The sequence below is a fragment of the Miniopterus natalensis genome, chromosome 2 (genome assembly GCF_054644295.1).
Source record: "Miniopterus natalensis isolate mMinNat1 chromosome 2, mMinNat1.hap1, whole genome shotgun sequence".
NCBI lineage: Eukaryota > Metazoa > Chordata > Mammalia > Chiroptera > Miniopteridae > Miniopterus > Miniopterus natalensis.
Genome location: NC_142082.1, coordinates 20,636,936 through 20,664,457, shown reverse-complemented (window position 1 = coordinate 20,664,457; position 27,522 = coordinate 20,636,936). Strand labels below are relative to the sequence as shown.

The following is a 27,522-nucleotide window of genomic DNA, read 5'->3' as shown; positions in this document are numbered from 1 at the left end:
AGAAAACAATCTAGAAGCAACAGAATCTGTCAAAGCTCTGTTGGAAGGATAACTGTCCAAACTTCGAGGTAATTAATGAAATCACACACAAAATAAAGACTGCAGATTTGGCTACATAAGAAGAATAAAGTTTCTAAATGTTTGCCTTCGAATTAAAGGGCAAAGCGACAAGCTGTGGAAAATAGCAGCAACCAAAAGCTGAGATTATTCCATCCTAAGGAACTCATGAAAACTAGTAAGATCATCCAAACCCCAACAGAGACATGAATAACTAACTGCTACTATGCCTCAGGCACTATGCTAAGCACTTTCCATTTAATCCCACCCTCTTGCTCCATTGTCTCATGAGGAAGGTATTATTTTGAACCAGTCAGGTTGGCTACATTTTCACCTTCTGGAGCTAGGGCTCCTGCTCTAAATATAGAAAGGAAGGATATCAGAAGATCATAACCTCCTTGAAATTTTATGCAAAATTAGGGGTGTGTGCATATTTGCATCCATTTCTCTACCCTGGAATGATGGAGTCAAACTCTGCTCCTGGAAAAATGCTTTAGGCTAATAAAAGATTAATTTTCTAATCTAATAGTGGAACGAGCAGAAGATTCTTTTTCAGACAGTTACAGGGGGTTCTTACTCAGAGAACCCAGACTTGCCAGAAATTAATACAAGCAGCAGAAAGCTTGGGTGACATGCAGTGGGTGGAAAGGAGAGGAATGCTCAGTGGGCAGCCTGTGAATCTAATCTAAATGACCTGCTGGTGACTAAAGTGTGACACCCATAATACTCAGAGGCATTTGCCATGAAAATGAGAGCTCTCTTTAAGAGAAATACAAAAGGACCTCACGAACACAATGCTAGGGCCCCTCTGGAGACTAGGAGGGGGGCCTATGCAAGTAATGGGTCCTGGAATTTAAGTTTCATTAGCTTCAGGGTAATTTCAGACTGGCCCATAGGACAAGAGAGATCCCTCCGTCTCAGGAGCAGTGGAGCTGGCTTCAACTTGGTAAGTGAAAATATTGATACTCTGAAGGAAGGGGTCACACTGATCTCTTCTATCTTCCTAGAGGAATTGAACAATTTTACCGCTGGAAATTTGATAAAATTGTCAAAAGAAACCTCCTACACAAATTGTGAAACATAACTCATAGCTCTATTCCTTCTGTACCAATGAACACACACACACACACACACACACACACACAAACAAGATAAAAAATAAAAACTGTAATGCTGCTTTAGCATTGTGTGCCTTCTGCACCCCTATTCTTTGAATTTCCACAAGACCACCATGGTAGAGTCTATCTTCCTCCCACATCCATTATTTTCTTATTTCTTCCTTAAAAGAACCCCCTGAGTTTTTGCTGGGCACATGGCCACCCAGCTAGAGGTCACATTTCCCAGCTAGAGCCCTTCTCTGCAGCTTAGGGGTGGCCTTGTGACTCAGTTCTGACCTGCGGGATGTGAGCCAATGGTAGATGTGACTTTGAGGCAATGTCTTTAAAAAGAAAACTGCTTGTCTTGCATTTTCCTTCCCCCATCCCATAGGTTGGGGGTGAGCCAGCTTCTGTTGAGTGGGTGAAGATGAAGGGGAGCAGAATATGCCACCTCAGAGTGTGCCACTTTGGCATGTGGATTACTTTGAACTAAAGTCAATCAAGACCAAGTAGACTCAAAGAAAACGTTTACCTCTTCCTTAACTACCTATAGGGCACCTGGCTCAAAAAAAGAGCTGTTATCAGAGATAACTGTGTGGCAGGGCAAACTTCTGATTACCAAATATCTGCTCTTCCATCTTCCTGTGAGTTACCCTCCTTCCCTTTGAAGCCCCAGGCCCCTATTTCATTCCTTAGTTCAGGATCTCATATAAGCTTCAATTGCCTGACTGCCTTTGGGTCTCATATTTTTATGCATATCCCATATATACAAAGTTAAATTTGTTTTTCTCCTGTTGATCTGTAGTATGTTATTAGACCAGCCAAACAACCTGAAGGGGAGAAGGGAAAAAATTTCCTCCCCTACAAGGACCAAACTTGGGATGGTGAAGCAACAAGACAGATGGGGCCAGGACAGGCTGAGCTCGTGGAGCTGAACAGCCTGCTGCCTTAGACAAATTACCAACCAAGGACTGTTCCGTGAGAGGGAAATAAAAGTCCATCTTCTTTGCACAATCATACAACTGGGTCTCTTTGTTATAGCAGCCTCACCTCCTCATTAACTATATAACCTCTTTGGGGGCATTTCAGCATCTTTCATTCAATCATTCTGATACCACTGTAGTTAACCTAGTTATTAATAACAGGAAAGGAGCAAAGGGAAGGCCAAATATTTTAGGCATGTCATTTGGGCAGCTTTACCAGGAAGCTAAAGCTTTACACTCCCCAGGAAGCCACGGGTCTATTCCCCCTGCAGATCACTGGGGGAAGGGTCTGATCAGGGGGGAGACAGATGCATTCCCAGTAAAGTTGGGAGAACTAGCAAAGGTGCTTGCTATTAGTCACACCTGGGAACAGGTCATGGGCCAGAATAGGTGTCACCACGTCAAGGGCGAGAAATTTGGGATATTTAATTCCCTGAACAAAGGAATTCTCTTATACTTTTGGTCTCTCTCTCTTGGGACTCTTGTTGCAAGGGGCGTGCTCTCTAGGCTCCACTACACTCGCCCACATGGCCCATGGTCATGTGGACCCCACATACAATGGACTAAGGGACTGCAACCAGCCTGATGCTGACCTGGACCCAACTGCAACATGGAAAGGAAACTCTGGACACTGGCTTTGTTTCTAGTTCTATTGAAACCCCAACTACACTTCTTCTATAACTGGACTAAGGGAAATGGAACTTCGGAAACCCTGAGATGTAATTCCACGCAAATAAAAATCACTCGTCCTCCCGTGTGAGTCTCAGAAAATTCATTTTTCTTGAGATATTGGAAGGACTCCACCCCCAGCACTCAGTGGGGAAAGGGATACCTCAAATTCCCCAATAACAATTCCACAAATATTACAAATGACAAAACAGACCCAGTTCTTGCCCACGTAGAGCTTGCATATTAGTGAGTTTAGTCAGCAAAGATATAAATATGTAATTACAAACTGTCATGCATGATATATAAGAAAAGTGCAGAGGGCTATGATAAAGGCTAAGGAGGATGAGATGGGGGGTTCCTGGAGATAAATCAGGTAGTGGGGGAGCTGCTTTGAGGAAGTGACGTGCTGAGGGCTGAGCCTAAGAAGTGTGGAGGGTCACAGCACCTTGCAGAGGGAACAGGAGCCTCTGCTTTGGAGTAAGGGTGGCTAAAGTGAGGGAGGGGAAGAACTGTCAGGCTCAGGTTGGTGAAGCAGGAAAGGAAGACACAGGTTATCCAGGAGCCTACGTTAAGGATGATGGTCTTTGTAAAAGTGAATTTTTAATGACACAGAAAAGTACAAAGAAGAAAGGAAAACTTACCCATAGTCATGCTTATGCTAAACAGCCACTGTTAAAATGTTGGTGAGCAGCACACCCTGCTTTTATCTTTTTCAAAGCACTTTTTACATCTGGAATTAAATTATTTATATTTTTCTTATTATTATCTGTCTTTTCCCAACTAGAGGTGTTCTCTCTGAACCTTGTCTATCCTGTTCTGTCTGATCAATCATATTTGGTGATTAAGTGAACTGACAAACCCTCCAAGTCCTTCTCTTACATATACACAAGCATGAGCTGGGGGGGAGGGGGAAGGGGGGGGAGAGAGAGAGAGAGGTGATAGATGATACATACATACATACATACATATATAGATGGCTAAGATAGATGAAAGATGATAGACAGACAGATGGGTAAGATAGATGATAGATAGATAGATAGATAGATAGATAGATAGATAGATAGATAGACAGATGATTGATAGATGATAGATGGGTAAGATAGACGAAAGATAGATGATAGATGATAGATGATAGATGATAGATAGATAGATAGATAGATAGATAGATAGATAGATAGATAGATAGATAGGATAGATAGATGATAGATGATAGATAGATGATAGATAGATAGACAGATAGATAGATACAGACTGAACTTTTAAACAAGTAGGATTTAAATATATATATTGCCCTCTGTTAGAGGTGAGGACCTATCCCCTACTTCTCCTGTTTTCATTATAAGCTCTGCTCCCCAGGGGAGGAAGTGAGAGCCAGGATGTGCAGCCAAGACCCTTCCTGACCCAATAGAGCCCAAGTGTTCTAACTGCCTCCTCTTAGCTACATAACAAGCCTTTGTGTGGTTACGTAATTTACATCCTTTGCTCCCCATGGAGGGATATTTAGGGGGTTCTTTGTTCCTCATTATAATAAAACTGTGAGGAACCACTCTATGCATGCATCTTTCCACATATACAAGATTATTTCTTAGAGTTAAAACTCCAGAAGTGGGACTGTAGTGTCAAAACAAACTCTTTCTGTATTGGGGTACACAGAGCCAAACTGCCCTGCAGAAAGTATGTACTAATTTATGTTTTCAAAAGACTGTGTGAGACGGCTTTCCCTAAACTTTAATCAACACTGAGTTTAGTCAGTCTTCTAAAACTTCGGCAAATAGGTGGAAATAACATGTCATTGTTGGTTTTATTTGAACACATCTGGTTAACAATGAAGTCTGAACATTTTGCAATGTATTTATTGAAACATTGGCTGACTCCCTTCCTGCCTTCCCCTCCTTTTATTCTTTCTTTCCTTCTTTCTTGTAAATGAAGTGCTTAAGCCTTTTGACTTAAATCTGTAGCACTAAATGTGTGGTCTCTGGACCAGCAGTGTCAGCATCACCTGGAGATTAGAAATGCAAATTCTTGAGTCTCACCCCAGACCTACTGAATCAGAAACTCGGGGGGTGGCCCGGCGATCTGTGTGCCTTCCAGGTGATGCCAATGCAGGAAGCACACAAAAATGCCTTAAATCATTGTTTTTACAGTCACACTGTTGCTGGAGGAAACAGGTCCTTGTGGTGTCACAAGAAAGAAATTTCAGAGACACTGTCTACACTAACAACACCATAGACCCTCACTCTCTATATAGGAACCAACCTAGAGACAAAAAGCTTTTTAATGAACAAGTTCAATATTTTCCCCTTCTTTGAGCAACAACCCATATTTTCTTTGAGAGCCACTCCCTCCCACTCTCAGGGCCTGTGGTTTGGATATCGTGGCTCCTGACGCAGGGGTGGGAAAGCGGCTCAGGCCTAATTAACGGTCCGTCCATTCCACCAGCATCCAACCCTCCCACCACCACCACTCGGGTCAGCACAGGGCGCATGGCCCAAGCCCATCCAATGTACGTCTCCTGATAACCTCTCAATGTTTTCACCACTACGCGTCCCCCCCATTCTCTGTATCACGTCTCGGGCCCTTTGGCAGGGTTCTGAAGAAAATCTAGCATCCTCAGGGAGGGAGACAGGTGAAAAGCTGCCCAGTGGAGCCACCTGCAGGAGAAATGGCCTGGGCCGGGGTAACTGCGGCACATCCAGCAGGCAACCCAGGTCAGGCAGTCCGCGTAGCGCTATCGGCGGACCGTGCCTGTGGAACTGTGACTCTGCACCGGCACTAACCAACATGATGGGCGCTTTCACTAGTCACTGGCCTCTTGGTTCAATAATCCCTTTATTTTAAATGCTCTGTAAGCCTCAAGTAATGACAGCTGGTCGGCACATTTCCCAGGCTGCTGGTGCCGGGAATGGATACACGGAGGCCGTGCGGCTACATCCTTCAGTCTCATTCCACGGCTCCTGGTGCATCTGTTGTTGCAAAGCAGCCTCGGGTGTTCCCAGAATTCACTCTACCTCACCAAGGGCCAAATTTAAAGAAATTACCTAACTCTTAGATCTTAAATTGTCAAATATTGTGCTGGAATCTTTCTTTTTTCCGTTTAATTTTTTTTAAATTGATTCATTTTAGAGAGAGAGGAACATCGATTTGTCGTCCCACTTAGCTATACATTCATTGGTTAATTCTTGTACGTGCCCTGACCGGAGATCGAACCCGCAACCCTGGCGTATTGGGACGATGCTCTAACCAGCTGAGCTACCGGGCCAGGGCCTCTTTTCTCAATTTAGATGTTGACTTTTTTCTCTAGTAAGATATTCAGAATTGTTTTACCTTCAGCATCCACACTTTAATTGAATCCACTCATTGAAAAACATTTATTGAGTGACTCAGTTTGGGCAAGGCATGCCCCGGGACCTGCTTACCCTCTCTGGACTCAGCTTATGAAACAGGCACGTAACAGACAGCACAACTCAAGGGCTGGTGTGTTTCACACATTCCGAGCCTCCTCTGACTGATGAACTTGGAGGAAAGCTCAAGTATGACCAAAAAAGGAAACAACATGATAGAGGGAGAGGGAGAAAGGAGCGAGGGAGGGAAACCCAAGGGTGGTGATGCTGCTGACTGCAAAAGAGAAACGCAAACCCCAATCACACTCCCCTCAAGATGACTCCGAAGGCAAGAAGGCCGCTGCTCCTGGGGAGATAGTTTCATGCTGAGGAACAATGCAGCATCGAAAAGCCTCTCTGTTTTGTGAAGATCGTGAAAAATCTGGGATTTGATGCTGTCGGCTAGAGTATTCATGCTCTACACCGGGCACACAACACAGCCCCAAGCAGAGCTCCTCGGCTCAGCAGGGGAAACCAGTCTTCTGACATCTCCGTGTGTGCAACGGCCACTGCTTTGTGAGGAAGGACTTGAGGGAAAGTCGGGGCTGGCCACACAGGCGCATGCTCATGCACACACACGCACCCCTCCCACACACACCAGTGCACATACAGGCACACCCCTCCCACACACACCCGTGCACATACAGGCACACCCCGCCCACACACACCCGTGCACAGACATACACCGCCCACACACACCCGTGCACATACAGACATACACCGCCCACACACCCGTGCACATATAGACATACACCGCCCACACACACCTGTGCACATACACACACACCCTTCCCACACATACCTGCACACATACACCCCTCCCACACACTCCTGTGCACATACACACCTCCCCCACACATCAGTGCACATACACACACAGTCACACACACAGACACAGACACATACCTCCCACACACAGCAACACATACTTGTGTACACACACCTCCCACATACACACTTGCGCACGTGTGCACACAGACACATATATACACCTCCCAGTCACACACACCTGTGCACAGATACATACAGACACTCCCATGCAATCATACACATACCACCACACACACACACACACACACACACACACACACACACACACACACACACACACACGGAGTCACACCCTCCCCTCAGGCACTCCTGTCTCAACACAAGACCCTCCCCAGGCCCACTGACCATTCATACAGGGTTATGGCATCAATCAAACAAGACAGAAAATTAGCAGGGGTATAAAAACAGCTTTTACTTAAAGAAAAAGACCATAAACTAGAACGGACTGCCAAACACAAGGAGAAATTTTAAAGAGTAGGCCTAGGGCAACTAAGACTGAGAAAGAGGTGTTGGAGTAGCCAGTCCAGTAAGTATTGGAGTTGTTTGGGATTTGGCCTCAGGAGCTGGGGTAACCCACTCTTGTCAGGGAAGAATCTGCATGCTGCTGGGCTGGGGAAGCACAGTCTCCCCCTTCCTCTCTGTGAAGAAAACCTTCTCTGTACTGACATATCCGCCAGCTGGGAGCTACAGCAGCCACCAGAGGGCACCAGAAAGTTCTGTCACAAACTGCGGCAGCAATTTTTTTTGAAGAGCATTTTCCTCAAGATTTATATTTCTATAAATACAAAAAGTCACAATGAGCACCCTGCATCCAACAGAGGGTGTTTATACCACAATTCAACAAGTGAACACCAATGAACTACAGGAAGAAGGGTGAGGGCTTTCAACTAATCAGAAGCCACAAAAAATATGCTCTGACTTGGAGGAGTGAAGAGAAACAACACAACCATGAGGGGCAGGATCCTAGCCAGCAGAAGGAAACAGAAGTATCAAAAAATTCAATTTAGTCCACAGGTTGACACTCTAACCACTGAGCCAAACCCGCTAGGGCTGAAGAAACAGTCTTGCTCAAGGCAGGCCAACCTCAGCCAAAAACGAAGCAGATGGTGGCTGGCGCCCCCCGGTGGGAGGACTGGAGAACAGCGCCTTCTACCTGGCAAGAAGCAGGAAGGACAAGTGAGAGAGGCCCACTCCAAACTACACCAACTACCTCTGTCTCTCTTCCTCTCCGCTGCTGTCAGCTACTCCTGAAATCTGGGCACACATCTTAGTTCCAATCTTGTCCTCAGGGCAACCTGCCAACCCACACTTGGGATATCAACTATAAAGGTGGCTCATGTATTTAGGACTTGACTTGTGTTCCCAAATGTCATCATTACGGTCCACTGGACATTTATTAGGAACCATGGCTTCACACATGATGAAACCAGTGGATACACAGATTTGAAAAGGCAAGGGGCAGAGACAGTTAGACACTACTGGACTCAGATAAACGCTTAGAAAAAGATGTCTGGCAGATAAAATGTCAGTCAACTTCCAACCCAAGCCTTTCCTAGTTTTGTTTTCTCAAACCCCTATTTAGGAACATTTTTAGGTAGCCACAGAAACATAACATTTTGCAGTTAGGAAAGCAAGATTAAAGCAAGATTCAGGCACAAATAATTCAGCAAAGAAACCCAGGAGAGGCCTTCTATTTGCTCTATGTAAATGCAATACAGTATATAGGTATTTATCTACAGAATGGGTTGGACAATGTTTTCTCAAACATTTACTTTCCTGAAACTGTTATCAGTAGGGAAAGAGCCATAAAAACTTACTTTCTAGCAGACAAACAGAAGCCTCTTCCAGTTAATGAGTTGCCTATGTAGCAGGCCCACACTGGAAGTGACTGGTAATTTTCTTTCCTCTGCCTCAGCCAGGTTCACCAGACTTGAAACCTAGCTCTACCATTTGGCAGCTCTGTGGCCTTAGTTTCTCAGCTTTTCCAGGCCTCAGTTTATTCATCTTTAAAATGGAAAAAATCAGATATACTTCAGAGGGTCCATGAGAGAATTAAATGAGATAATGCATAAGCTTTAGGATCTCCTAACTTTTATATATGATGTATATGTGTATTTTCATTTGGAAAAAGTCTCTAAAAGTTTTATTATATTATTAAGGGATCTGTGGTCCAAAGAAGTTTAAGAGCTATTGCTTAAAAGCAAAGTATCTTTGCAAGATTCTTGAGAGCTCTCATCAGTGATATAACATGCTGTCAGACTTTCATGGGGACATGCATTGCAAGACAGATGTATGGATTATATTAGAAACAGAACAATACAGCTTTTGGAAAATAGATATGACTCTAAAGTTTCTATGTAATACCCTAAATCTCACCAAGCCAAATATAATTTCTTTTGCCTACAATTGTTATTAATAATATTTGCAGCAGATATATCATAAGGTTGGTCAAGGTGAAACTGTACTATGTACAGACAAAAAAAATATATATATATATATCAAGGTATTCTTTTTTTTTTAATATATCTTTATTGATTTCAGAGAGAAGAAGGGAGAGGGAGACAGAGGGAGAGAAACATCAGTGATGAGAGAGTCATTGATCGGCTGCCTCCTGCACATCCCCTGCTGGGGATCGAACCCACAACCCAGGCTTATGACCTGACTGGGAATCGAACCTTGATCTCCTGGATCCTAGGTGGATACTCAACTGCTGAGCCACACCCAGCCAGGCTACAAGGTATTCTTAAAACTAAGAATTCTGAGAATAAAGAAATGTAAAAGAGAGGGATTCTCTCACTCTCCAAGGTTACCGAGTGGCCCCAGGTAGAAGTGGAAGATACAGGAGGAGTAGAGAGAACAGTGGTTTATCATTTGCCATTCCTTATATAAATCTGCTAGAACTTTATATCATATTACTATGAAGAATAAAATCTAGACTGTACATGAAATGTAAGCCTAACAAAGCTTGCAGGTGTACCATGTTTCCATACAGGAAGCTAAATTGTTGCAAATGAAACCTTCAAATGGACTGCAGATGGATCTAGGTCAATGTAAAATCTATGAGAAAAGCTCAATCATGAATGTGCTTCAGTTCCAAGCTCCATTCACAAGGTCACCTCCACTTATCTGGCTGGCAATGTCCTGTGCCTAATAGTATTAAATTTTTTTTTTACATTTTGTACATTTCAAAATGCTTTCCTCTGCTCATGTAAATTCCCCCATAAGTAATAAATAATATTCACAGTGCCTGAACATAAGAATACAGTCAATTAATATTTGTTGAGTGAATGAGAATGGAAAGAGAAAGACCATCAAGGGTTAAAAAGGTTATACTATTGAATTTTTAAAATGGTATTACAAATCAATGGGAAGAGAAAGGCTTGTTTAATACCTCATACTAATACTAGAGTAACTAGTAGGGAACATTAGGGAAATGCAAATCAAAGCAAAATGAGGATAATTCACACCCATTAGGATAGCTATTAATGTTTTTAAAAAAAAAAAATCAGAAAATAACAAGTGTTGGAAAGAATGTAGATAAACTGGTGAGAATGTAAAATGGTGAAGTCCTGTGGAAAACAGTTTGGTGGTACCTCAAAACATTAAACACAGAGTTACCACATGATCCAGCAATTTCATTCCCAGGCATATACCCAAAGGAGCTGAAAGAAGGGCCTCAAACCAATATGTACACACCCATGTTCATGGCAGGGTTACTCACAATAGTCAAAAGGTGTGGGCAACACAACTGTCCATCAACAGATGAATGGGTAAACAAACTGTTTCATACACACACACACACACACACACACACACACACACACACACACACACACATGTATATAATGGAATACTATTCAGCCATAAAAAGGAATGAAATTCTGATACATGTATGCTACAACGTGGATGAACCACTGAGGGCATTATGCTAAGTTAAGTAAGCCAGACACAGAAGGATAAATATTGTATGATTCCACGTACTGGAAAGACCCATAGGCAGGTAGAGACAGAAAGTAGAATAAAGGCTACCGGGGGTCAGTGGAGGGGAAAATGGGGAGCTAATGTTTAATGGGTGCAGAGTTTCTGGTTAGTATGATGAAAAAGTTCTGGAAATGAATAGTTGTAATGGTTATATGATACTGTGAATGTACTTAATGCCACTGAGTTGTACACTTAAAAATGATTAAAATGGTGAATTTTGTTATATATATTTTACCACAATAAAAAATGTACAAAAATAACACCCCACAACAGCCACCATGAGTGAGCTTTCTCAGAAGATAGGCGTCCATGTTCCATGGCCGTTCAAGACACTATCAGTTCATTTCCTGACCTTGGGCTAACAAATCCACACATCCTGAGGCCCACTCTGGCTACTAACCAACTCAGGCATTCGATCATCTACTTTGTTAGCTCGGGACACCAGTGGCTGTGCCCTTTTCCTCCCTTTTCTCTTCTTGATTTTTAATACTGAAACATGTACCAGCTGGGAGAAGCTGTGGGGTGGAAGTGGGGATGGGGCACAAGGAAGATACTGTGGAGCAAAACCGCACGTGAAGCCCCTTAGCGTTTCAATCCTTGGTGGGATCTCTATCGTAACCTCTTTGTGATTTTCAGAGAGGGGTTCATCTTCCCTATTAACTCTCTTTACTATTTCAACTACCCTCACAGTCTAGAAGTTATGATATCTAAACTCAATGTACACATGCAAATAATTCCCTTGTCATGTCACTCAGGCCATTTCCTTTAGGGCTGGCTTTGCTGGAGATGCGGCAGACGAACATACCCTGAAAATATACATTTCTACCTCTCTCAAGTCCCTCCTCCAAGTTAAACACTGTAATTCTTTGAACTTTTCTTCATGTAGCTGTTTTTTTCTGGGTCTTTTCCACAAACTTTCTCTAAATCTCCCTCTTAATTGTACACTAAAACATTCTCCATGGATGTTTAAAATTTCCTATAGCAATTGGGAGCTTAATTTTTTTTAAAAAATATATTTTTATTGATCTCAGAGAGGGGGGGAGAGATAGAAACATCAATGATGAGAGTCATTGATCGGCTGCCTCCTGCAGGCCCCCAACTGGGGATCAAGCCCGCAACCCGGGCATGTGCCCTGACCGGGAATCAAACCGCGACCTCCTGGATCCTAGGAAACCACTGAGCCATGTCCAGCTGGGCACTTAAATGTTTTTAATGACAATAAAAATTGTGTGGTGAGAAGGTGGTGAACAATATAATGGACTTGAAAGCAATAAGTTTCAGAAATACTGTTCCTGAAGTTTACTTAAATTTTGAGTCATGTTTTCCTGTGTCTGAAACTTCAAAGCCAGCGCCTCCCTCTTCATGTCAGGGACATCTGTGTCACAGTGACTTGCCCATCAAGAGGCACTTCAGCTTAGTTGTTGCTGACTTTGAAGTTCACCAGAACATTGCAGAGCCTGCATTTAATTCACTCGATCAGAAGGGTTCACGGCAAAAACACTCCAGACCTCAGAAACCCTTCCTGGCATTGCCACTGACCTATTCCATTATGCTATATTCCAAATACAAACAAATATCGGACCGGAAACTTAACAAGAACTGACAACAGGTGCACACAATCTCAACAAGTATTAGATGAATTAGTTATACACCATATTCCCCAATGAATAAGAGACTCTGCTTCATGTCCCCTCTTCAATTCTCTCCACAGATTATTTGCTGCTCTTAGGAAACCCGTCCTGGACACACTACCGAAAATAATCAGCTATGGAATCAGTGATTTCAAACATTTCACCAAACTGCCATCACTCTAAACACATGTCCACCCTCTTGATCTTTCTGGAAAATGGAAATTAACTGAGGAGAAAATTGACTCGAAGAAGCTATTGCCTTGCTTCTGTAAGATGCCTTGCTGCATTAGTACCTGGGGTCCGTCTCTTCCGAAGAGACCCTGCCTCACTCAAAAATACATGCACCCTCTTCTGGGACGGTGTGTACAGGATTCAGGATGGTCCAGTGTTTGACATGCCGTCGGAGGCTGTCCTACAACACAGCTCTACAAAACCAGGCTGTCTTGAACCCCTGATAATAGAATTGTTTACTTTTATACCAAGAAGGTTGGGAAAGCACCAAAATCTACATGTGCCCAGGTTGACTTTGCAGAGTTCATGCTGTGAGACATAAAGTTCTAATGAGATCGTCTGAAACAAAAAAACACACCAGCGGGGCCTATGGTGGATCCATGTGCGCTAAATGTGTCTGTGACAGGACCAAGCATGCTTTCCTTATTGAGGTGCAGAAAACCGCTGTGAAAAGTGATGAAGGCACAAGCACAAAGTCAGAAAGGTAAATTTAAAAATGAAGCTTTTTCTAAAGATATATGCATACCCCATGGGCACGGACAATACTTTGGTGAAGGCCAAGGGTGGGGGTGGTGGGGGTGGGTGGAAGTGGGCCAAGGGCGGGCAATAGGAGGATAACCTGCAATGATGTCAACACTAAAATTTTTTAAGTAATAAAAAAAAAGAAAAGATATGTGTGTGTGTGTGTGTGTGTGTGTGTGTGTCCCAAAGAACTTAGCATAGCGTCTGCCTTATAGGGACATGAACATGTGAATGTATTAATAATAATCAGGTCCTGCGCTAATAATATACACCACTTGAAAAAGTAGGAATTATTATTATTGACATTTTAAAAATGCAGAAATTTGCTCAACTGAAGAGTTGAATGATCATTTTCCAAAGCTTCCTGAACTAAGTTAGCATGCAGTCTAGCTGGAATTTCAAACCAGGTCAGCCTCATTCTCCAGCTTCTGCATTTAATCACCATATTGTGCAGCTGCCCTGAATAGATGAAGTGAAATTTCCCCTAGCTTTTACCAAAGCCAGCTCATTTGTTTTCTTGGGTTTGGAGAAGGTGGACAGCTACAATATTAAAAAAATACTGAGTGTTATCTTAGAATCAGACACTTCTTTTCATGTGCATCCATACTTGTTTATATTTCACAATAGAGCTCTGTTTAGAGGTTTATCTGGTTACATTTAGTACTGGATTATTCTGAAATGTAAATTGGGGACATTCTGAAACATAATTTCTCCCTCACAAGATAAATGCGAGCATTATGTGTGAGATTTTCATGTATCTATTTATTTAAAAAGGAACAATAGATTTTGAAAATGCAACAGCCTGAGTAGGAGAACTTCCTTGAGGTCAGTGTTATCCACAACAGCCACATGTCCGGCAGGAAATCTGCAGCTGGGTGACATTAACAACGATTCCTCCACTTTCTTAGACCCTGGAGAAACTTGTGGCTTACACATCTGAACAAGGCAGGACTTGGATGAAAAGCATACGTTTTGCTTTTCATGTATATTCCAGGCATGGAATCACATTTCTAGAGACTTTCACCAGCTACACACGAGGTGGTTTGTAGGGTTGATTAATTAAGCACAGCTCACACACTCTGACGAGGCTACTAATCCCAACACTGCCTACACGCACTATGTGCTTTTAATGTATTCCCTTGAGTAGGGTAGGGCATCCCAGGCTGTATTCCCAGGTGAAGACCAAGAATGAGCTTTTATGTTGGTCTTTTTTAGGTAAGCTTTGCTAAATATATAAGGTATATGCAGAACCTCATCGGAGAGGGAGATCCTCTATCTATGGCCAAACCACTGGATGATTTAACCACTGAGAACTGAATTCTTCGCCCTAACAACTGAATCTTACATAGAAAGCACTGAGTTCATCTCTTCAGCATGCTATCAGCGAATGGTTCCAATATTTACTTTCAAGTTGCACAATAAAACCAGCCACATGTTCACAAAGATTAAATAGTTAATTTTTATCCTTGGCTAAAACAATATATTGCTCAGAGATAAAACTATAACTTGCTGTTCATATATACATGATCTTATGTCATCTTCAGAACAGTCTATGAAGGAGCAGGGCTATCTGCCTCCAAAGCTCTTAACTTCATCTCAGTGTTCTACTGCCTCTTATGTTTGTCTGTTTGTTTTTAAAAAAGTTAAATCAGCCCTGGCTGGGTAGCTCAGTTGGTCAGAGCATCATCCCTATATGCCACAGTTTCAGGTTCGTTCCCTGGTCAGGGCACATATAAGAATCAATCAATGAATGCATAAATAAGAAACAACAAATTGATGTTTCTCTCTCCCTTCCTTCCTCTCTAAAATCAATAAATAAAAAAATTGTTTTAAATCAATTTTGGCACTTTCCTCTTACTTGGTCTTAAGCATTGGTAACCCAGATTTCTCCCTTATTTTAGAAGAACTGAAGAAAAATGGGGTGTGTTCTGCCAGCAGAGATAAAAGTTCATTTCCGAGGATGGTCCCAACTCTCCTGTAGGAGGCAGCTGCAGCCTGAGCTCTGGAGTTAGACAACCTGAGTTCACATCTAGCTGTGTGACCTTGGATGGGTCACTTAATATCTCTGCGCCTCAGTTTCCTCACCAGTAAAATGAAGCAATAATAGACAATAACTCAGTGTTCCTGGGGATTAAATAACACAATATTTAGAACAGGGTTTCCCACATTTTACATGTTCAGTCATTCTCAGCTATTCTTATGATTAATAAGCTGCCTGAACTAAGTTTAGATTAGTGATCATATGTAAACATCAGGAGGCACAATTAACACACCTGTCATTTGGATATTCAAGAAGCTCCTTTGCCTTGAAAAGATGATGAAAAAGCCCTCGGATGGCCCAGGCTACTTATATAAGTGATAGCTAAGTGTATGTCTCTCAAATTAAGTAGCCTTGACATTGGTTGAATCAAAATAGACTGTGGATTCCTTCGCATTACCTCACCTCCAAGACTCATACGCACTCTAAAAATTTTTTAATTAAACACTTTAAAGATTGCTTGGGTTCTGAAACAAATAGCTGTCAACGCATCCTTTCTCTGGCAAGAGGCACGGTCATCTTTCAAACTGTGCAACTTTCTGTAATCACTTTCTCTAAACATGTCCCTTTGCAGCTTGCATTTCAGTACTTGGTGTCCCAATTGTTGCGGCCCCAGAACAAAAGCCTAATTGCCGCTGGTACAATGCAGCCCTTTCTCTGAGATCACCACGAAGCCCTTGAACAAACACGAGGGGGAGTTCTTGTAAGCAGCCAGCCCGCAGCAAGATCCCTGGACCCCGCCGGCCACCACGAGCCGAGTTATCTTGGAGACCCGAGTCCCAGGCTCGCTTCTCCCCTTCCCTACAGATAGCTCCGTCCCGGAATGTTTCAAGCTCCGTAGGACACGTGTGTTTTCCTGCTTGAACGAGTCTGGAAAACTGGAGGTCCCTGCCTCCTACCCGCGCAGAGCCCGGGGGCAGGGCGGCAGCCCCGCTCGGGGCGCTTTTGCGGGCGGGTCGTGGCCGGCGCGCGCCCCCAGGGCCCTGCGCCCCGAGGCTTGGGGCGGAACGCCCCGCCAGGCCAACCCCGGGGTCCCTGCGCCCCCGCGGGCGCGAGCGGGAGCCCCACCTTCCCAGCCCTAGCGAGACAGGCTCCGGGCGCTCCATTCCCGCCTAGCACGCAACCCCCCAAAACTGCGGCCCCGGGGAGGCCTCTGGGACTCACGCGGTCTCTCTGGGTCTCGGGGGCCTCTCCCCGGCCCGCTCCCGGCCCCTCGGGGTCTGAGAGTGGGAGCCGCCCATCGCTCCAAGCTCGCGCCTCGGCGGTGCCCGCGGTGCTGCCCCGCGCGCCCGCCGCCCGGAGCCGGGGCGGGGAGGGGGCGGGGAGGGGGCGGCGGCGCGAGGAAGGGTGGGGCTGAGGGGGGGCGGGGGGCGGGGGTGCGGAGCCCAGCTTCAGGGTCCGGGCCCAGGGAAAGCCAGCGAGAGGACAGCGCTGGAGACGCGGCCAACTTCTCCGCCAATGGCAGGGCTCAGCCTGCGCCCCGGCCCGGGCCACCGCGGGGAGGCACCGCCGGGCCACGCGGATGCCCAGGTCTCGCCCGGGCCGGGAGCCCCAGGGCCGCAGGAGCGACAGGTGGGGAGGGCGGGAGGCCTGGGCGCGCCCCCGGCGCCCGGGGCCCGGGGGGGGGGGGGGGGGGGGGTGTCGCGCTCCTTGCCCTCCCGGCCGGGGCGGGGCGGGGCGGGGCCGGGCGGCGGGCAGGCCCCCGGGAGCCCCGCGCGAGGCCGAAAGCGCCGCGGCCGCGGGGAGGCAGCTCCGCCGGGAAGCGCCCGCGGCGGCGGGTGCGCGGGGACCGGTGCCTCCGCGCCCCGCGGAGCCGGGGCCTGGGCGGAGCTCGGCGGGAACTGGGTCGGCCCGGGTCCCGCCCCGGCTCGCGGGGGAGCTGGGACGAGCTTCCTCACGCTCTCGAACCGTTTCTGATCTGTAAAGCGGGGAGAGTATTGACCTGGGCCTCTCAGTGTCCTTTCCGGCGCTGACAGCCAATGAGTGAGCGCTCCCCCAAACTCAGGGGACGACGCACCCATCCCTCCCACTGCACCCAGTAACTTCTTCTCGCAGTAATTCATGCTTTTTCTCACCCATTCCTGCGCCTCCCACTCCCTCCTCTCCAGCCATCTGTCCACCCCAGCGTTTGGGGTTGTGTGCTTTTGGGGGTTTTGGGGGGGGGGGGGTTACAAAGATTGGAATGCCTTTTTTAAAAAAAACCCTAACATCTATTTACCCTTCCAGACCCAACACAAACGGCTCTTCTATAACACTGTCCTGAATCCTGATATTACATCTTTTTTTTTGTTATTGCCCGTTTCCTTCGCTGGAATGTAAACTCCATGAAGACAGGAAATTTATTCGTTTTCGCTGTTCCTGTTTGGCACGCAGTTGCTGATAAATGTATTTATGCTACACTTATGTTATCACCTTCCTTCCCAGTGTTCTGGAAGCACCTGTTAATTCCTCTAATATAGCATTAACCAATCTTACTCCGTAATTATCTCTTCGCTTGTTCCTCTTTCCACTAGAATTTGAGTTCTCCAATGGCAAGAACACTTTCTTATCTCTGTATCCAAGCTCAGCGCCTGGCACAGTGCCTGCATCCTGGCTGGTATAGATCTTTGCTGAATGAATGAATGAATGAATGAATGAATGAATGAATGAATGAAGGCTGGGTAGCCTGCGGGTAGAATGGTGTTCAACATTAACTGTCATTCTTGACTGGAAGCTCTAAGAGAATAAAGATGTGGCGACAGAAAAGATCAGAAAACTCTTAATAGAGACTTATATTTACAACATCTCTCTTTCTTTATGTTGAATTTAGACTTCCTGTTTATGCATTATCTTCACTCTGTTATATCCAGAGGGTTCCTAGAGTTTAGGATGCTGCCGCATGGTACACATACACATCAGAGTATTTGGGGGTGGGAAAATAAACACTAATTCGTAAAAGTGTAATGAGACTGAATTGAGGTCTTATGGGAAGGATTTCAAATAACTGAAGGAAAGCTGACTCTTGGCAGATATTTTTTTCAAGTTCAAATTCTTCACACATTCTATTGGGAATAGAATATTTGGCAATGTGACTGAAGTGCCAATGATATCACAACCATGATCCTGTCAAAGCTGTGGGCCTCTCCTATGACAAAGGTCTTTATTCCCAGCGGGTCATTCCAAGGGGAAACGGGAGGGGGAGGGACAGGAGAGGAGGGGGAGGATTGGAAGTTGTCCTATGGTGTGGACAAGATGGGCCATTGGGAATTTTTTTTTACTATGGGTGCAGAAAGGCACAGGTAGTGACACTAAAATGGTTTAAAAGAAAAGGGAAAAAATGAAACCCACACCCTGTTGTGGTGCAGAGAAACTGACATAGAGGGGAAAGGAGTCTGTAACATAATGCGAAAGGTTGTCCACATGGGACCCAAGTGCATCTCTGCAGAGATACTTGTGTTTACTGATTTGCTGCCCTGGCTGGTACAGAGACATAGGCAGTTGAGGCTTCAGACTCAGGGACATGAAGACAGTGAAGGAGAACTCTTGTCTTTGGGAAGTAAACTTATGAGGCTTTTCAGGGAAAATGCCCAGGGTAGACCTGAGAGACCCATATACATAACAATTTGTCCTCACGGAAGCAGAAGCAAGATCTGTTTCTACATCCCAGAGACTGCTTGCAGATCACCAGTAATGGATATCTGCAAATCCTCGCTTAATGTCCCTGGTTTTAAAATTCTAGTGAGGAAGACATGTCAAAAACTGTGGTAGACCAAAAGTTAGGCCTCTTGTGCTAAACAGGTAGCCAGGCTGTGAGTGCAAAGAAGTTCTTGGAGGAAATTAAAAGTACTTCTCCAGTGAATACATTCTCTTCTCCCTAATGCTGTCCTGAGTGATTCATTCATACATTCTTCCAACAAATATAAATACATAAATGCCTACCCTTATGGTGGTATCGATTTGAATTCATATTTGCGAAAATGTCGGATGAAGTGAGCGTTGCCTCAGGCCTGCTACCAACCTCAGGATGACCCTCTTGCAAATCTATACCCTATCCTGCCTCACATCATTGTTTTGGCACTGCCTAACCATACGGAAAAAATCAAAACTAAGAGACTGATTGCTAGAACAGAGCTGGAAAGGCCCTTAGGGCCCATCTCATTCCACCTTTTATATTTATATAAGTGAGTCAAGGCCCTGACGCTAGAGACTTGCCCAAGGTTACAGAAACCCAGCCAACACCGGAACTGGGACTCAGATTTCCCCACCCCTATTCAGTCCTTTGTTCTTTCCTTAATCCTTACTTCCTTCATTCACACTTAACCCAAATACAAAGATTACATGTCCGTTATTTTGATGAGAAAAAATTTTTAAATTACTTTAAAAACCATCCCAGTTATACTCAGTGTCAAAGAGAGAAATGCCCTTTGGCTATTTGTCTTTGAATTTATTGTCATTTTACTCTGAAGAGTGAACACGCCCACAACCCAGGTCAGGACCTTTTCTCTGGCCTTGAAACCCTCCAGACTGAAGAAAATGAAGTCAGGTGAAAGTCACATGCTTATTACAAAGTACGTATTCAGTTCAGTTTTCAGCCAAATGCCTTTTGCCTAAGGCTAATTCTCAGAAATTCCTCTATAATTCCAGCCCCTCTGTGTGTGACTGTTCTCTAATACTTTGTGCCAGCAAAACTGAATTCTGGCCAAAAAAAAAAAAAAAGTCTTTGTCCCCTGTTTCAAGGTGATGGAACTGTCACCTCTAATAAGCTGGCAGTTTCCAGAAGAAAGCTTTGCTTCTTCTACTCTGTGACCCTGCTCTTCTACTGTGGAAACAGCTGCCAAGTTCACAGTTTCGATCTGTATTCTCAGGTAGAAGGATGCAAGCACTTAAAAAAAAAGCAAAAAAACTTCTTTCCTTTTTCATTTCATTTATCATTTCTATTCCTACATAATGGTTCAGGGATAGAATACCCCTTGTGTGCTTTTTATTGATTTTTTTTTAAAGCAGGCTATTTTTTCTGCCCTGGTGGCATTTTCAGAGACAGAACCTGCCTATAATTCAAACATTCTGGACTCTGTAACAGCAAATGTCATCTTAACTCCTTACTTTTTTGGGTCCCATACAACTTTGGAATAGTGACCTGGAGCAGCCTTTGGGTATTTAAACATGGATTCCAAACCCACTGTCTAGTCTTGGGGATGGAGGGTAAGGAGAGTTCATCCACCAATACTTTATTTCCACTCTCTGACCCAGCAGGTTCCGGCTTTAGCCATTCCAATGAGAAATGACAAAGCAGGAAAACCAGAAGGCTGGCAAGAGTCCTGAGGGCCTGGATTGAAGGCAGTGCTTTAATTTGTGAATCTATGAATTTAAAATCAGTATGCCCTGTTCACTGTATCAAAATAGCATGAATATAAAAAATGCTAGTCTTCTCTGGCTGGGCAAAACAGACAGAGTCTATGGAGTCTGAATATACTACAAAGAAATCAAAAGCAGCCCGGCCGGGAGTGGCTCAGTGGTTGAGCATTGACCTAGGATCCAGGCGATCGTGGTTCAATTCCCGGTCAGGGCACATGTCCAGGTTGTGGGCTCCATCGCCAGTCAGGAGCATGCAGGAGGAAGCCGATCAATGACTCTCATCATTGATGTTTCTCTCTCTCTCCCTCTGCCTTCCTCTCTCTGAAATCAATAAAGATATATTTTTAAAAAAGAAAGAAAGCAGAAGCAAATATTTAAAGGAAATCTCTAAAGAGAGATAAAGTAATTATCCAAATTTCCTTAGGCTTAGAAGTGAAGATTGTCCCAAAAGGTCATGTGAAGACCTTAATTATCTATCTTAAGACTTTTGTGAGCCAGACAGAGCTGTCAAGTTACAAGAATAAAACAGGTTTTTCACCTTAAGCAGGTTAAACAAAAGGAAGAGTAAGCGCAGGTAGAAGAGAACATCAGAGCCACTCCTTCAGGAAGTCTGAACGTTTCCCACCTTCCTGCAGAGAAAGACCAGAATTGCACTAGAAGGACCCCGCACCTCCTGATGAAAATCCCAGGGCATGCATGGGCACAGGAGTTAGCATGGGAGAAAATAAAACTATCCTACCTTACTAGGTGCAGTATCTACATAGGTCAGTAGGGTGTGCTGTTGTTTTGCTTCTTCCATGTTCCAGGGAGGGGACATGTCCAATCAGGATTTTGGTTTGTGTTGCCTTAGCTTTGAATTTTTCCAACTTTCAAGTCACAAGCTTCTTATCTATGCTCAACTCTGTGGTCCGTATTGCTACTGATACTGTAGCCATTTTCTTGAGCATCTGGGATCTAAAAAGGGGTGGGCAGCAGAAGTGGGAACCTTAGACTCCAACTTTTGGCTCCCCGGTGCCACAATGAATAGCACCTGAAAGAAAGAAGCAGCTCTGACCCTACTTGTTGGACACAGCAGGGCATACAATGGTGAGTGCAAGGAGGAAGCGGGATCTAGTGCAAGACGGAATGAATGTGAGAAGTAGAATATCTGGCTTGCCTGGATCAAACCAGGCCAAAGGACAGCCAGAGGGCCCAAGAGCTGAAAGGGGCCAATGGAATCGTCTGATTCCAAATCCCACCTGATTCAGGAATCCTTTACTCAGGATTCCTGACCAATGGTTGGCCAACCTCTGTTTGGAATTTTCAAAGATATTTCTGGCAGACAGAGAGTTGCAACACTCAGATCCCTCTCCAAGAAAGGACTTAGCAACCCGGCTTCAAGGAATGTGGTTAGCTGATAATCTCCAGCTGTCAGTGCCTTCAAGATCTGCCTCTGCTTTTGAAGTGAGATCAGTCTTCTCTGGCAGCCCCCAGCCCATGCCTGAGCAAGGTGGTAGTATAAAGGCCTGACCATTTCTGCCCAAAACGGGCCCCCTCTAATGGGCAATCTTCACTTTGGAGCTCCGCATTAGTCAGGCAGAGCCTTAGTCCCAATTGCATCACAGTGTGAAGAATCTCCTGCCCAGTCTTGTTTTCACTCCTTTTTCTTTCCCAGGCATTATTCCTCCACAAGCCTTAATATGTGAAGCACAAGGGTTATTTTTAGGGTGTGAAACTATTCTATATGATACCATAATGGTAGGAACATGATACTACACATTTGTCAAAACCCATAGAACTTGACAGTACAAGGAGTGAACCTACTGTGTGCAAATTAAAGAAAGATCATTTAGGAGTGATATCAGGGGATCCCAGGATGGAATGCACGCTATGACAAAACAATCTAACTGTATGACAAATATTTGAAACAGTTTCACTGAGGGGGCTGCAGAGGAAAAAGTGCTGACCTAACTAACTCTGGAAATGCATCTTACAGACGTAAGACTAAAGGCAAAAGAAATTGTACGTAAGCACTGTAATCTAACTGATAAAGTTGTTTCCCATGGGAGTACATGTTAACAATTCTATTACCATTATGCATGAATACTGCAATTGAACAATGAAGTAAATGGGTGGCAGATGGTGGGAGCCAGATTTCTCATTGTTGAAATGGGAACTTAAAGATAAGCAAAGGGAGGTCTAGAAAGATCCATATGGTAATGGACTAGAGTTGGAGACATTAGTATTAATTCACATTTTGCTTAATATAGAATCAGATGGTTACATATGGAAATAGTTACAAATGTGTGTATATGCACTGGTTACTATACACACATATCTTCTTGCTCTATTAACTGAAAGGACTAGAAGCAACAGCACCTCGGTGGCAACAAGCATATCTAGCACCCAGATTGGTTTTCTATACTATTCTCTAATAAAAGGAGCCAAGGCTACTCGGAGAAATGGCTGATTCTAGGACTGGGGTAGGAAATATGTAAGATGAGCCTTGAGCATCTTACAGTGCCAGAAAGTAAAGAAGTGCTTTAAAAAAACCCACAAAACAAACAAACAAGCAAACAAATAAACAAACAAAAACCCACCAAAACCCACATTGATGGGGGTGTAACAAAGGGACACAGAAATCAAATGAAAGAGTTCCCAATGGCCAAAGCTGGGATAAATTGAGCAATAAAATTAATAAATTAGTACTGGATTATAATCTTAAGTATAAAATAAATACGCACAAGTCTCTACTAGTGTAAATAAATGATTTAACAAATAAGAGAAGAGAGAAATATTACATGAAGAATTCCACATTATTTATATAGATATCCCACCCTCAATGAGGCAATGCTTAACTCCCCACTCCTTTAGCGTGAGCTGAGCATAGTAACTTCCTTTCAAAGAGTACAGCATGCAAAGGGGAAAAAGACTTTACAGTGGAGAAATCTGAGAAGCACTGCTTTGGCCAGGTAATCAAGGTTAACTCCAACAGTGATAAGTCATGTTGATAGTATGTACCCATGATAGGACACAATGAAATGGCACTTGACTTCTTTGACATTCCCAAGAACACACAACCCCAGTGTATTCATGAGAAAAACATAAGACTAATCCCGACTGAGAGACACCCTACAAAATACTGGATTAGCAGTCCTCAAAACGTTCAAGGTCATCAAAAAAGAAAAAAGGAAAAGTCTGAGAAACTGTCAAGCCAAGGTAACCTAGAGTCATGACTATAGATTTTTCTTTCTCAAATAAACAAAGTCACATGTATCAGTCAGGACCCTGGCAGGTAACAATCTCCAATTTGAGAGTTTACAAAGGTCTGAGTAGTCTTTGAGAGACCTCAAAAGATAGCAGTTTCCTGGGGAAGTATAGTGGGGGAGACTCTGTTTCTGTCCCTATCTTAGAGGGACAGAGCCATGTGGACAGGGCTGTCTGATAGGAGTTGTGGTCTTCAGTCAAAGGACACAGCCACCCATGACAGCGCAGTGGGAAAGGAGCAAGGGGAATAAATACCTTTGGATCACTCCCTTCCCTCCCTCTGATTTCCAACCACAACCTCCATTGGCTGAACCTAACTGAAAGTCAAATGCAAGGGAGCCATTCAGATCAACCTCCTGGACATAGAGAGTGGAGAGCTGGAGAGTGGATTTATAAGGGTAAATGGAAATATTCAGCACCCAAATAGTTTGAATCCCTTTTCAAGACCATCCACATAATAGATTGGTTTTGTGAGATAGAGGAACCTCTGGACCCTAGTTCTGTGACCTTGGTGAAGTCACTACTTCTCTAAGCCTCATTCTCCTCATCTGTAAAATCAAGGGCTTAGACTAGAAAGTCTCTGAGATCCCTTTCAGTCCTGATGCACATGATTCTAGAAGCAAACTAAATGCCTCACCAGGCTATGGCTGGTACGTGCCTGGAGCCCTGATAGCTGTTTATTTACTAAAGTATACACAGTCCTCTTTTTTCCATTACGCATCTCTGCATCTGTGCAAGGCTGTGCAGTGCATGTTGGTTACTGAGCCACTCTAAGGAGAGGAGCAGGCTTTGCTCACTCATGTATGCAGACATATCACAGGCAAGGCTGGCAGAGGAAACCTGAGACTAGGGAACCAGCCTATGCTCTGGACAACCCAGAGGCAAGGAGGCAGGCAGAAGGGCAAGCCACTCACCAGTGGCCGGGTCAGCAGTCAGTGGGCATGCCTGTCTGCCTCTGAAGAAAATTCCAGAGGCCTCCGCAGCTGGTGCCAGCTGTTGCAGCCCTCAGGCTGGCCCGGCAATCCGAATGGCAGGCCCAGCAAAGGGGCGGCTGCCAGCAACCACACAGATGGTAATAATTAGCCAGAAAGTCAAACTATGGAAAGTTCCAAGGGTCCAAGAGAGCCTCACGTTGAACAATGAACACACAAGCCTTCCCCTCCTGCCTTGGGACATTTTGTTCTGTTTCGTGTCTGCTTTTCCAACTACTGTCTGCTTCCCTCTCTTCAAACCTCGTTTAGAAAGTAGAGGGTGAACCCAAGGAAGGGAACATCCCTATTACCTCTCCAGGGCTGAAAGTGCAGAAGGTGTAAGCCCTCCATTCCCAACCCCATATATCTTGGGTGGCCTGGAATATACAACAGATTTCCTCCCTTTTCCTAACTCACCCCTAGTCATTGAACTATAACCCTCCATAATTACTGATGGGCCTAGAGTGAGTACTGGTTTGTAGTATGATGGGGGTATCTAAGAAGGACATTTATTTCAATATCCTTAAAAACCCTCCCAAAACATTGGACAGATACATGCAAAAAATGAAACTAGGCCACCCTCTTACACAATATACAAGAATAAACTCAAAGTGGATTAAAGACTTAAATATAAGACTCGAAACCACAAAACTCCTAGATGAAAACATAGGTAGTAAAATCTCTGACATTTCTCTTAGCAATAATTTTTCTGATAAATCTCCTTGGGCAAGGGAAACAAAAGAAAAAATAAACAAATGGGACTACATCAAACTAAAAAGTTTTTGCACAGCAAAGGAAACCATCAACAAAACGAAAGACAACCTACTGAATAGAAGATATTTGCCAATGGTATATCCTATAAGGGATCAATATCCAAAGTTTATAAAAAACTCATACAAGTCAGCCACAAAAAAACCCACAACAAAAACACCAAACGATCCAATTAAAAAATGGGCAGAGGACCTGAAGAGACATTTCTCCAAAGAGGACATACGGTTGGCCAACACACATATGAAAAGATGCTCAGCATCACTAATCATCAGAGAAATGCAAATTAAAACCACAATGAGATATCACCTCACACCTGACAGAATGGCTATCATCAATGAATCAGAAAACAACAAGTGTTGGCAAGGATGTGGAGAAAAGGTAACCCTAGTACACTGTTGCTGGGAATGCAGATGGGCGCAGCCACTGTGGAAAACAGTATGGAGTTACCTTGAAAAATTAAAAATGGAACTGCCATATGACCCAGTGATTAAACTTTTGGATATTTATCTGAAAAAAACCCAAAACACTAATTTGAAAGAATATATGCACCCCATGTTCATTGCAGCGTTATTTACAATAGTCAATATGTGGAAGCAACCAAATGCTCATCATAGACGAGTGGATAAAGAAGCTGTGGTACATATATATAATGGATTATTACTCGGCCATCAAAAAGTATGAAATCTTACCATTTGTGACAGTGTGGATGGACCTAGAGGGCATTATGCTAAGTGAAATAAATAAGCCAGTCAGAGAAGGACAAGTACCATATTATTTCACTTACATGTGTAATCTAATGAACAAAATGACCAAGCAAAACAGAGACAGACTCACAGAGAGCAGGCTGACAGCTGTTGGGATTGTGGGTCTGGGGGGATGGAGGGATTGAGCAAAAAAAAGAAAAAGGGAAAAAATACTCATGGACACAGACAACAGCATGGTGATTGTTGCGGGGGAGGAGGGTAAAGGGGATAAATGGTGATGGAAGGAGACTTGACTCGGGGTGGGGAACACACAATACAGTGTACAGATGATGTGATGTGGAACTGTGCACCTGAAACCTGTATAATTTTGTTAACCAGTGTCACCCCAGGAAATTCAATAAAAAGGGAAAAAATAAAAACAGAAAAGGAGAGAGGAATCCTGGAGGTAGGGGAGCCTCTGGGAGTGCACCAGGAAAAGTTAAGAAGACAACCTGCTTCCCAGGTTTACCCACACCTGGCCATGCCTGACAGTCTGCTTGCATAGATGCAGTTGCCTCCCCTGCCACGTGTCTTTTTCACCTTCTGAACTTGCTCTCCAAAGAGACTAAGGGTGTTGCACTCAGACCTTGTGCTATAAGAGTGATGGCCCCCCTCCACCCACTTCTGAATACAGCGCTCTTCAAACAAATGGAAATGACTTATGTCAGGGAGGATTCAGCTTACTAGAACCATAATGCAAGACTTAAGCAACCATACCCAAATCAGATAGTCCTGAGTTAGAATCCCAGCTAACACTAGCACTTACCAGCTGTGTGGTTTTGTGCATGTTATTGCCTTCTGTAAACCTTTCTATCATCATTTGTAAACTGGGGATAATAATAGCTCTCACCTGATAGGTGGTCATGAGGATTAAATAAATGAGATCGTGCAAATGAAGCACTTAGCACAAGGCATGGCTCATAGTATGTGCTCACTAAATGTCAGTTGTTAATTTATTTCTTGCCTACTTTGACTTCCAGGAAAGGTTGGCCAATTGATGCACACTATTTTCAAAATCATTGCAAATTTAATCTGGA

At 44.1% G+C, this 27,522-nt stretch overlaps 1 protein-coding gene and 1 pseudogene across 2 annotated transcripts in view; one reads left to right on the top strand and one right to left on the bottom strand.

Moving 5' to 3' along the window:
* TACC1 (transforming acidic coiled-coil containing protein 1) overlaps positions 1–16,661 on the bottom strand; it is a 67,101-nt gene extending 50,440 nt beyond the window's left edge. For both annotated transcript variants that reach the window (XM_087814182.1, XM_087814183.1), the window contains exon 1: positions 16,585–16,661. In XM_087814182.1, the coding sequence (XP_087670308.1) occupies positions 16,585–16,661 (77 nt within the window). The remainder of the gene's footprint in view (positions 1–16,584) is intronic.
* Positions 13,007–16,101, top strand: LOC148093645 (large ribosomal subunit protein eL34 pseudogene; annotated as a pseudogene).
* Positions 16,662–27,522: the final 10,861 nt, after the last annotated feature.